The 11263-nt window shown below is 39.7% G+C and overlaps 1 protein-coding gene across 2 annotated transcripts; it reads right to left on the minus strand.

Moving 5' to 3' along the window:
* On the minus strand, positions 1075-5716 carry KRT10 (keratin 10). Of its 2 annotated transcripts, none has more exons than XM_018065044.1 (8): positions 5079-5716; positions 4205-4287; positions 3549-3705; positions 3302-3463; positions 3086-3211; positions 2564-2781; positions 1871-2209; positions 1075-1445 (listed from the first exon to the last, which is right to left on the minus strand). In XM_018065044.1, the coding sequence occupies exons 1-8, from the start codon at positions 5652-5654 to the stop codon at positions 1439-1441; spliced, it is 1668 nt and encodes a 555-aa protein (XP_017920533.1). In that variant the 5' UTR covers positions 5655-5716; the 3' UTR covers positions 1075-1438. The 2 variants fall into 2 exon arrangements, with proteins under 2 accessions (XP_017920533.1, XP_017920532.1); XM_018065043.1 differs by having other exon boundaries at positions 1851-2209.

Below are 11263 nucleotides of genomic sequence, written 5' to 3' on the forward strand. Positions count from 1 at the left end.
TCTCAAAGAATCCTTACCCATCCCTGTTTCAGGGCATTGCAAGGCAGCATCTTGGGACTTCAACAGACTGGCTCCCAAGAAGGGCGGCCAGTACACATAGAAAGTCATGTGCACTAAAGCAGTGTCTGTGGTAATGTTTGGTGCCAGGGAGGTCATGGCGTTTTCACTATAACAAAGTCCATTCACAGTAAAACACAGTTTCAGTGATCAGTTTGGGATAGAGTGTAGGGTTTACCCAGCAGAAGTCTCAATCAAGTGGCCAGTTTTAGGTCCTTGGGAGAACTGGAGCTCAAATCAGTAAGGATACTAAGAAAGGCTACTTGGTGGACAAGGATAACCTAGGAACCCACCAGGGAACACAAGGTAGTCTTAGGGTCACAGAGTAAATCCAACCCTTACCTACCCCATATACTCACAGAGTAATGTCAGTTGGGTTCTTATTGACTGAAGGTTGTGATTGCATTGACCTTGTAAGAACCAGGTCTTTAGTACTGTCACTGTACTAATTGGTGAAAGTAGAGACTTACAGGTGTCCTTTTGGTTAAATTGGTATTACCATGTCTTGACAGTGCTTCTCCTGTTTGTCTGATAGACACCAAATAATTTTGTCAGGGTGATTTGACTTTACTTGGCTAGTTAGTGTTGGAAGCTATCTCTTTGGCTGTGTAGCAATTGGGCAGAAGCAACATAGTAATGAGAAGAAAATATTAATAAGAACAGCTAAATGTGAGAAGGCAAGTGATCAGAAAATGTGAAATTTCCAATTAATTTAATCTTTGGGGTATGAGACTTTTCATAGTTTCTAGGACTTAATTCAAAGCCAGAGAACTGGGAACTATCAACATACTTTTGTATCTTAAAGAAAGAGTAACTGGTGACTCATGGACTTTTTCCTCAGTGAGATTATTAACATTGGTCCAACATACCCATAAGATTAAAAAACGGATTCAGAGAAATCCTAATGATAACCTGTCTTCAGAATTTCTGGATAAGTCAATCTTCAAATGATACTTTACTAATCTTTAATGTTAAAAATTGTCTACTTCAAATAAAGACAACTCTGACCAAATTGGATAGTTTGCATCAGTAAGAAAGTTTATTGAAATTCATTAGTAAATGAGAATAGAAAGTTTTTCTTTTTTTCCATTAAAGAATACTTTTCGGTAAAGTGAAAAGGAGAAATACAGAAACCACAAAACACCGTTTAGACACCTTAGGATCAAGGAGTGGACCTATTTCCATAGGCCATTAAGACTGAAGTGTTTTCTTGGAGATTTTTTTTCATGCATCTGTGCATAATGGCCTGTGTGACGGGAGACTCTTTCCTCTTAATGCGGCTTAATAGTAGTGTTTCTTGGTTTCCGATTCAACCATAGATGAAAGGACTCTACCATCAGGTGCCAACTCCTCAATAATTGTCTTGATCACTCTGGTTTTGTTAGTATCTGTAAGTTAATTACAATAAAAACAACAATTTAGAATACAATTTGTTGGGTCCTTACTAATTAATGAGCAAAATAGCTAAATCAAAGATATTTACTACCCAAAATATCTATATCAAAATATCTAAATGAAAAAAAAAAAACCCCACAAAAGTGAAAAAAGGAAAACTTCTTTACAGCTACTTTTAAAAACACCAAAAAGCTACAGCATTTTAGACAATACCGTTTTCCCCTCAAGACTGGAGTCAACAACTATAGTCGGTTGGAAAAAGCAAATAAAGATTTTATAAGATTTTAATTTTTAAAATAATTCTAAAAAAAAAAAGTTACAGAACTTAAAAAACAAAAGCAAAACCAAAAAACAGCAACAAAAAAACCCATCAAAAAGTTAAAACTAATTCTGATTACCCCAGCTAGTTTCTGCTGACCTTGGTCCCTTAGATGAGGACTCTCCAACGGACCCTGAAGTGGTGGACTTGTGGCCTCCGCTGGAAGTTCCGCTGCCGTAGCCGCCGCCGGAACTACTTCCGTGGCCACCGCCGCTGGAGCTTCCGCCGCCGTAGCCGCCGCCGGAACTACTTCCGTGGCCGCCACCGCTGGAGCTTCCGCCGCCGTAGCCGCCGCTGGAACTTCCGCCGCCGTAGCCGCCGCTGGAACTTCCGCCGCCGTAGCCGCCGCTGGAACTTCCGCCGCTGTAGCCGCCGCCGCCGCCGGAACTTCCGCCATAGCCGCCGGAACGCCCGCCGCCGTAGGAGCCGCCGCCGGAACTTGGAGAGTAAATGTTAATTTCCGTTAGCTCTAACGTTGGAAGCTGTGAGTCTGTTTCCAGGTTATTGTTACTTTATAACCTGGGCAAAACGTGTTTTGAGGAAAATCACCCCTGCCGATTATGAACTCGATCTTTTAAAGCAGTTATATATGCACCCAAGCCTAAGAATCTTTCTTGGGCCAAATTCGTTGGGACACTGAGGCTGGTTGCATACGCCTTCTTGTGTACTTTGCCTCCTCTCTTTCCACTTTCTCCCATCCTCTGACATATCCTTGAGTTTTGGGAAAAGCCTTGCGGCTTGGCACACTGAATAAAAGCAACTGGGATGATTTAAACATTTTCTGTAATTTACCTTCCCTCTCCTTCTAGCAGGCTGCGGTAGGTTTGAATTTCATTCTCCAGTCGTATCTTAATATCCAGGAGTTGTTGGTACTCGGCATTCTGGCACTCGGTCTCCGCTCGAATCTGTTGCAGTTGTTCTTCCAGAGCGGAGATCTGGGACTGAATCTGAGAGAGCTGCACACAGTAGCGACCTTCTGTCTCTGCCAAGGAGGCTTCCAGGGATTGTTTCTGCAGAGGAAGGAATATATTGTAACTTAGCTACTTCATTGTTGACTTAGGTACAGTGAGGCTTAATAATTTCATGAGAAGAATAAAGAAAAGGAACAGATTTGTGTTTTAGGTTTAATAATATTTCAATTTCAGCATTTTCCGATCAATGCCAATAATACTTTTCTCCCATTAACAAAAAGCTTCCATTTTATTTCTACTTTTTTACCCTCGACTCTGCATTTTCTTTTATGTTGCCTATTCTTATGTGAGGATGAAACGCATGATAAAGTGATGTTATTTCTCGAGAGAATTATTTACTTACTAGGGCTAGTTGGGACTGTAGCTCAATCTCCAGGCCTTGAATAGTGCGTCTCAACTCAGTAATCTCAGATTTATGGCTCGATACTTGCTCAAGGTTACTGTTGATTTCCGTAGTGAGTTCCTTGCTCTAGAATATTAAAAACAGGGGACCTGATGAGAAAAATCTGAACTAACAACCAAACCACCATTGACTTTGCTGCAAAAGAAGATGAACTACCTTTTCATTGAACCATGCTTCGGCGTCTCTGCGATTTTTCTCGGCAAGTTGTTCATATTGGCTTCTCATGTTATTCAGAAGTTCAGTGAGATCAACACCTGGGGCAGCATTCATTTCCACATTCACATCACCAGTGGATACATTTTGAAGGTCTCTCATTTCCTGTTTGAGGAACAGAAATATTTAATGACTGCTTCATGACCCTGAGTCCCTTTTTGGCTGGGGGAAGTATAACTATTTATGTTACCTCTTCATGGTTCTTCTTCAGGTAGGCCAGCTCCTCGGTCAAGCTCTCGATCTGCATCTCCAGGTCGGTCTTGGTCAAGGTCAGCTCGTCCAGCACCCTGCGCAGGCCATTGATGTCGGCCTCCACGCTCTGGCGCAGGGTTACCTCATTCTCATACCTGAAACAAGCATGATACAAATACTGGGTATAACTTATATCAGGGAGATATTCCTGGGTGGGGACTGTTTAGAAACCAAGTAAAGAGTTGACTTTATATCTTGGCAACATTTATCATACTCTGATTAACATAGGGATTCTTAGTGGTTTAATGAGAAGAAACTTTGCATTTACTTTAAAGCGCATCTTCTTATAATATTGCCTAAAAGGCATCACTGACTCGATGGACATGAATCTGAGTGAACTCCGGGAGTTGGTGATGGACAGGGAGGCCTGGCGTGCTGCAATTCATGGGGTCGCAAAGAGTCGGACACAACTGAGCGACTGAACTGAACTCAACTGAAAAGGTAATACTGAGGTTGAAAATTTCTCTTGACAGCTCCAGTATTGTTTAAATTTGAATGAATTCAGGAAAATGTAAACGCTCTTGTGGGCATACATTGTTAAAAACATCTCATGTATTTATTGTGACAGTATTGTACCACATTTGCTTAGCTTACTTCATCCTGAAGTCATCGGCTGCCAGCCTGGCATTATCAACCTGAATCAGGATATTGGCATTGTCTGTTGTCAGGTTGAGGATCTGGAAGGAGAGACAAAGAAATCAGACACAGACACAGCTTTTATAGTGGCAGAGATGAACCACATTTCTGTGGTGTTCTATTACTAAGTCTTGGGAAATTTTTTATTTTAAATCTGACATTGAAGTCTTACCTATATACTTAAGATTGAGTCGTTTGTTCTCTTGAAGTTTCCATACTTTTCTATTTCTATATCCTCCCTTTCTGAAAACTAACTGGAGTTATATAGCTGCATTCATGTCCTCTTATACCTGTGTAATTTCCATGTATTTTAGCTAACTTTTGACTGACTCATACTTGTATTTGGTTTAACTTGTTTTAAATATATATTCTAAGTGAATATAAACCGCACACAATGCAATTCAAAAATTCCCTCAGGGCAAGCAATACTCCATTTTCGTACTGGAAAATTCATGTTTCTTACAGTGTCAGTAGTGAGTATTTGCTGTTGTTATCAATTTGAATAATATTTTCTGATTCATTGAATAATTCTTTCAGTCCCTGTGTTTGTACATTTTCTAATGTATTTTAAATGTGGACTCTTACACTCATTAAAACCTTAAAAATTCTTAGTAATCCCCTCATCCTACAAGATACACAATACACATGTTGGATGAAGATTGCAATGACTGTACCCTCACAGCTGTTTACCTTTGAAGAGACTGGATTGCTCAGGGAAGCAAGAAAGTAATGTAGTCAAACACAGTGAACACTGTAGTTGATTAAAAAATTATCTATCAGAATTACATGCACAAAAAGAGACTTAAAGTTACATTTAAAAAATGCCCCTTACCTGATTTTTAAGATCATCAATGGTTTGGTAGTATTTGCTGTAATCACGAGGCTCTCGCTGGCTTGAATTGCCATGCTTTTCATACCACTCCTTGATTTTGACTTCTAGCTCATAGTTTGATTCTTCCAGAGCCCGAACTTTGTCCAAGTAGGAAGCCAGGCGATCATTCAGATTCTGCATGGTTATTTTTTCATTTCCAGAGATGAGGCCACCATCTCCTCCAAATCCACCACCCAAACCACCTCCAAAGCTACCCCCTCCAAAGCTGCCCCCTCCGAAGCTACCTCCTCCATAGCCCCCTCCAAAGCTGCCTCCTCCATAGCTCCCACCGAAGTTACTTCCATAGCCCCCACCAAAGCCACCTCCTAATCCTCCTCCATAGACAATTGATGAGCCCCCCAAGCAGCCTCCAGCAGAGCTCCCACGGCTAAAAGAGCCACCACTGAACCCCCCTGAGCTAAATCCTCCACCAAGAGAGCCTTTGCTGCTTGAAATTCTGAGGGATGATCCTCCTCCTCCTCCATGTCCACTGCGGGAGGAAGAGTATTGCTTGCTTGAGCTGTATCGAACAGACATGGTGATGCTGTTTAGCTCAGGGAGTGCCTGGTACCAAGGACAGTGACAGGCCTTTATATACTGAGAGGGTGTGTCCCACGTGTGTTAGAGTTTTGCTTACTTGCTTGATTTTCTTTTTGCCAAATTTGCATCTTTGGCTTATGATTGCATAAATTATCTTAAGTAATCACCAGCCCCAATATGTTTGGTTTTGAATTAGCCTTAAGAACAAACAGGAGGTTTGCTATGTTGAAATTGAAAATGGGTGTTGGTCATATGAGCATTTGTTTCATTAAACTTTTTCACCTTTTTAAGAAGCTTGAGCAACTTGACGTGCATTTTTCCTTTTTTCCTCGGCACTAATTTAGTTTGTACAGAATGTTTGCAAAGTTTAGAAAAAGAATTTTAAATTACAAAATCATAGTTAATACTTTTCAAATTCATGTTTTAAACAGTTTTAATTAATTAGAACAGCATAAATTCAGATAAAATTATGCCATGTTAGGGCTGTAGAGTAAACTGCAAGCAACCAAAATGAAAATAAAAAACATGTTAAACGATTTGTGTTCAAAAGTTACCACGTATAAATAAAGACATAAAAACACAACTTAAGAAATGCATGTGTGTGTATGTTTATAGAAAATCTTTTATTTGGAGAATGAAAGTACATAGATATTTTGTCTAGGAAATTGGAAGTGTGTAATGATTTAGGAATCTTCTAATTTATTGGTGCTATTCTTTTTAACATTTAAATCTAACATCAGGAAGTTATCCTGGATTTTTTTTTATTTTTTAAATTCATTGTAATGAAGGCCTATATGAAGACCACATTGCAGAAATTCTTAGCACAAGATATGAACTAATCTCCACTGTTTTGTTTACTGTAAGTTTGGCCAATAGAAAAGGAAGTGATTATGAGTAAAAATTTTCTTACAAGAATATACCAGATTGGAAAATGATACTTGCTTCAAAATTATGAAGTGGTCTGTGAACATGTGTTTGAAAGCTAGATTCTGCTTCTCAAAAAAAATGTTTCCCTTGAATTTACTGTGTGTAGAATTTTATATAACTAATAAAGTATTTAATTGGGACTTTTAACACATGATAGCTCATGGGCTTCCCTGATAGCTCAGTTGGTAAAGAATCTGCCTGCAAAGCAGGAGACCCCGGTTCAATTCCTGGGTCGGGAAGATCCCCTGGAGAAGGGATAGGCTACCCATCCCAGTATTCTTGCGCTTCCCTTGTGACTCAGCTAGTAAAGAATCCCCCTGCAATGCAGGAGACCTGGGTTCGATCCTTGGGTTGGGAAGATCCCCTGTAGAAAGGAACGGCTACCCACTCCAGTATTCTGGTCTGGAGAATTTAATAGTCCTTGGGGTCATGAAGAATTGGGCATGACTGACTGAGCAACTTGCACTTTCACTTTTCACTTTAACACATGATATAAAATTATTTTTAATCTATCTATAGGATATGGCATTGCTATTCAAAAGTATATTCACACATATATATTTCTGTATAAATTCACACAGTTTACAGTTATACAGTGCTATTTGTGATGCTGTCATTTTATTACTCAAACTGCTGAGATAGGGAGGGTATTGTCTCTATTTTATACAAGAGGAAGCTGAAGCTGAGAGCGGTTATGATTTTGCCTAAAAAGATAAAATAGATGGATAAATGAGGTTAGAAAATTGGTCTGATGTCTGGCTTTTGGCTCTTCCTGCATTATCAATGTGTGTCTGTGTTCTCTGTTCTGGTGGATTTGGTCAGAATGCTGAATGCCTCTTTTTGTTACCATAAACTTCTCCACATGGGAAGCAACAAACAAAACAAAAAGTACTTGGAAACATGAATATGTTGAAAGGGTAGGATGTTTGGCACACATTTCCATTACTAATTGCTTTCTCCAATTACACTTAAAGTTGCACATTCCAGTTTATGAAAACTATAGAATTAGCTTCTGCAGGGAAAGGGAATATGGCTGGGAGTGTGAATGAGGTGTAGACTGGGAGAGTGGAGGTTACTACCCAACAATTGCAGCTTCTCCAACTTGTTACCACATGCAAGTGGGGCAGAGTTAAAAGAAAAAATGAAACTCAACCGTGGGAATTGATTCTTGCTGAAGATAATATATAGTAAAGGAAGGTTATGATAAGCCAGACTGGAAAAAAACATTCCAACAAGTTCAGAGAGGATGTTGAAGACCTGATATTAGTGAAATTAATTTAGAAAAAATAGTTAAAGAGACTTTGCTAAAATTTACCTGTAATTATATTTTGGGAGTTGATCTTGCTAGTTTTGCTTTAGTATCAGCCTTAAAAAAAAAAAACCTGGTGGAAAAATATAAGCATCTCAATCTAGTTTCAGTTAACAGGTAGTATGAAGAGCTCTGTTGCTATCACATTAAATCACAGAATTTGTAGAAAGCTTCCTAAAAGTATATGGGAAAAAGTACAAATACAGAAGCTTCTAATATTGACTGCAGCATTTAAGCCAACTTTAATGTTATTATCAAAGACTCCTTATTGACTTGTGCACACTAGAAATTGGTTTCAGCAAATGTGTGGTCATTTGTTGAAACCAGCTTTTGGCATGTGCAAAAACTACAGAGGTGCCATGTGATAATCCTGCAGCTAAATTAGATGGAAAATGTACTATGGTCAGCTCTAGTGTTGGCCCTATTTACACCTGATTGCCATAATCCACTGTAATTGTAATTTTGTTGTTCTCAATTTTTGTTGTATCTCTATGTAAGGCACACTGAGAGATGTTTAAACGATAGGAACGTAAATGAGATGCATCTCCTACCCTCACAGATCTTACCAATTGTTACAATCTAGTCATGGAGACAAAAGTGTGCACTGTGAGTCCTATGTAAATGGTAAATGAAGCGGGAGGGAGGAGTTAACATTTCCTGAACATCTACTGTGTTCTAGGTAGTTTACTCTTCTTTAATCCTCCCCCAGATTCTCCAGATGGAAATTATTTATCTCATTTTATAGCTGAAGAAATAAAGCTTTAGAAAGCTTCAGGGATCTGCCAAGAGTAACACAGCTGGTTTCTGCTACAACTTGCCTGAGTGGCTTCAAAGATGATACTGGGTTTATGACATTGAACTGCCTGTCACCTTAAGACCGATGAGCAAGGAGTCTGGTTGAATGGGGTCACCTGACAAGTGGAATTGAAGCTGAGTCTCTGGAAGGATGGGTGGGAGTTTTCCTTATGTGCAGCAGCAGAGAGGACTGTTCTGGGCTGGGGAGTGGGGACTGTGAAATGCCAAGCAGGTGGAGACCAGTTTGGCTGAAACAGATTTGTCCGGTTATTCATTTCTCTTACAGATTTTCTTCAGCATCTGCAGTATTATTCCCTGGGGATACATGGGTGACTCAGACAGTTCCTGCCCCTCAGTGAGTGTACTTGGAGAGGCAAACAAACATACCCATGAATCAGAATGAGGGTAATCTGGGCTGCAGTTGAGGCATGGACAGGGTGTTGAGGAAGTTAAGGGAGTCTGACAGTTTGGCGTGTGTGTGTGTGTGTGTGTGTGTGTGTGTGTGTGTGTGTTATGTGTGAGGGCACAGTGAAAGAATAGATAAAGTTTTGAGGAGAAGACCAATTTAGATTAAAACTCGTGAATTTGAAGTAATACTGTGAAAATGTCTATTAACACTTAGAGTCATAGGACTACAGTTCAGGAGAGAGATTAGAGGAGCAGATTGCAGGATAGTGAGGTCCCCTAAGGGAAGGAATTTAGAGAAATGAGCAGAGGGTCCAAGTCTGAACTTTTTGGGAGACAACCACTTGAGGGGCTGGTGAAAAGCTAGAGAATAGTACTGAGAAGAGTGATGCCTAAATCTGGGAAAGCAGGGAGAAGGATCATGGAAGTCAAGGGGGGAAAGAACCCAGGTAAAGTGGAGCGGTCTGTAAAGGAAGATCAAGGAGAAAGGGAACTGAAGAAAGATCACTGGTCATTTAGAAGCTGTTGGCCCCCTTTCAGAGGGCAGATTTAGTAGAGTAGTGGTGGGACAGTCCACTGTGTATATTGGAATTGATGGTTTTGCTTTTAGCATTTTATTTATCAGTTTCTTCTCAGTTGCTTCTGAGTTTTGAGTCATGGTTAGAATGGATGTAGCTCTTATTCTCATTGGGTTAATTTATCTGTGGCTCTTGAAATGTGTGTGTGTGGTTTTTTTTTTTTTTTTTTTTTACTTTGTTATCAGCTTGACTCATCTCACTGTTGGGGTTTGGATCTCTTTTCTATTTCTTTCTTATTTTGCCTCCAGTAAAATTCTCTGTTTAAGAATTTTTCTAACTGAAAATTCTATTTGCACATTTCTTCTCTGATTAATTGAGATGTAATAAATCATTTAGTGGCAGAAAGACAAAACTGATAATGCAAGTTATGTCTCAAGATGGCAAGGTTGATAAGCTAAATGTTTAGAATTTTTTATTTATCATGTAAAATTTGAGAATAAGGGATTCTTTGCTTGAATGTTCTGTGACTGTGCAAACTGCTGAAATGTGCCATTGTGATTATGACCTATGGAGTCAACACCAAGTGGAAAGCTGTACAAGTGTTTGATGGATTTGGTACCCTTCTCCCAGATAGCTGAATAATTAGGACAATCAAGATATTGGTAAAGCCCATGTCTTGTCATTGGACAACTTCTAATACTTAGGGCTCTGAAATCTGGAGAGACTCCCATATTACACAGTTTTTCTAAAATTTCCAAGGCTGCACTATGATGGACACTGTAAAAATATGGAAATAGCATGAAGGCTTTTCAGTGTAGTGTAGCAGAGTGGTTAGATGGGTGGGCTCTGGAATCAGACTGCTTGGGTAACAGTCCAGGGCCATCCACTTACTGTATGACTTTATTTCAGTTTTCTCAGCTCTAATGTGGCATCACAATTTTGATTGTCCTTTAGAGGTGTAAGTGGGAGTTAAATGAATTAATATAAAGCATTTAGAACAGTGCCTGACATTTCCTTCTGGAGAAGGAAATGGCAACCCACTCCAGTATTGCGTGGAGACTCCCATGGACAGTGGGGACTGGCGGGCTACAGTCCATAGGATCCCAAAGAGTCGGACAAGACTGAAGCGATTTAGCATGCATGCATGCTGGTCTTTATAGAATAAGTGCTGTAAAAAGGTTTTTCTGTTGCTGTTATTACTGTTACTGTGATCAGAGCCTAACCCACAGTTGGTCAGTAAAATATGAGTGGATGAAAGCTAGAATTCAAAGTTGAAATACAGCTAGTGAGAAGGAGAAAATGGCTGGGGTTGGGGGTGGTCCAGCAGGGGAAAGGTGTTCTATTTGTTCTATTTGATAACTTTGTGACAAACCATGCTGTTTTTCCCTGAATGACACACGCTCTCATTTTTAACTTCATTCTTTTCTTTATCTCTGACATCCACCAAGTTACCAATTTGGTCACTTTTTCTTTTGCCCCATCTGATATATTTGTTTTTTTGTCTAGTCCCACCACAGCTGTCCTAATCCAGAATTTCATCACTTCTGTCATCAATTACATCACCAGCTTCTGAAGTGGTTTTCTTGGCTCGGTGCCATGTCACCTAAGGTCTGTTCTATTCATGGCTGCAAGATGACTGCTCTTGAAAAATA

The sequence above is a fragment of the Capra hircus genome, chromosome 19 (assembly GCF_001704415.2).
Source record: "Capra hircus breed San Clemente chromosome 19, ASM170441v1, whole genome shotgun sequence".
NCBI classification, from domain to species: Eukaryota; Metazoa; Chordata; class Mammalia; order Artiodactyla; family Bovidae; genus Capra; species Capra hircus.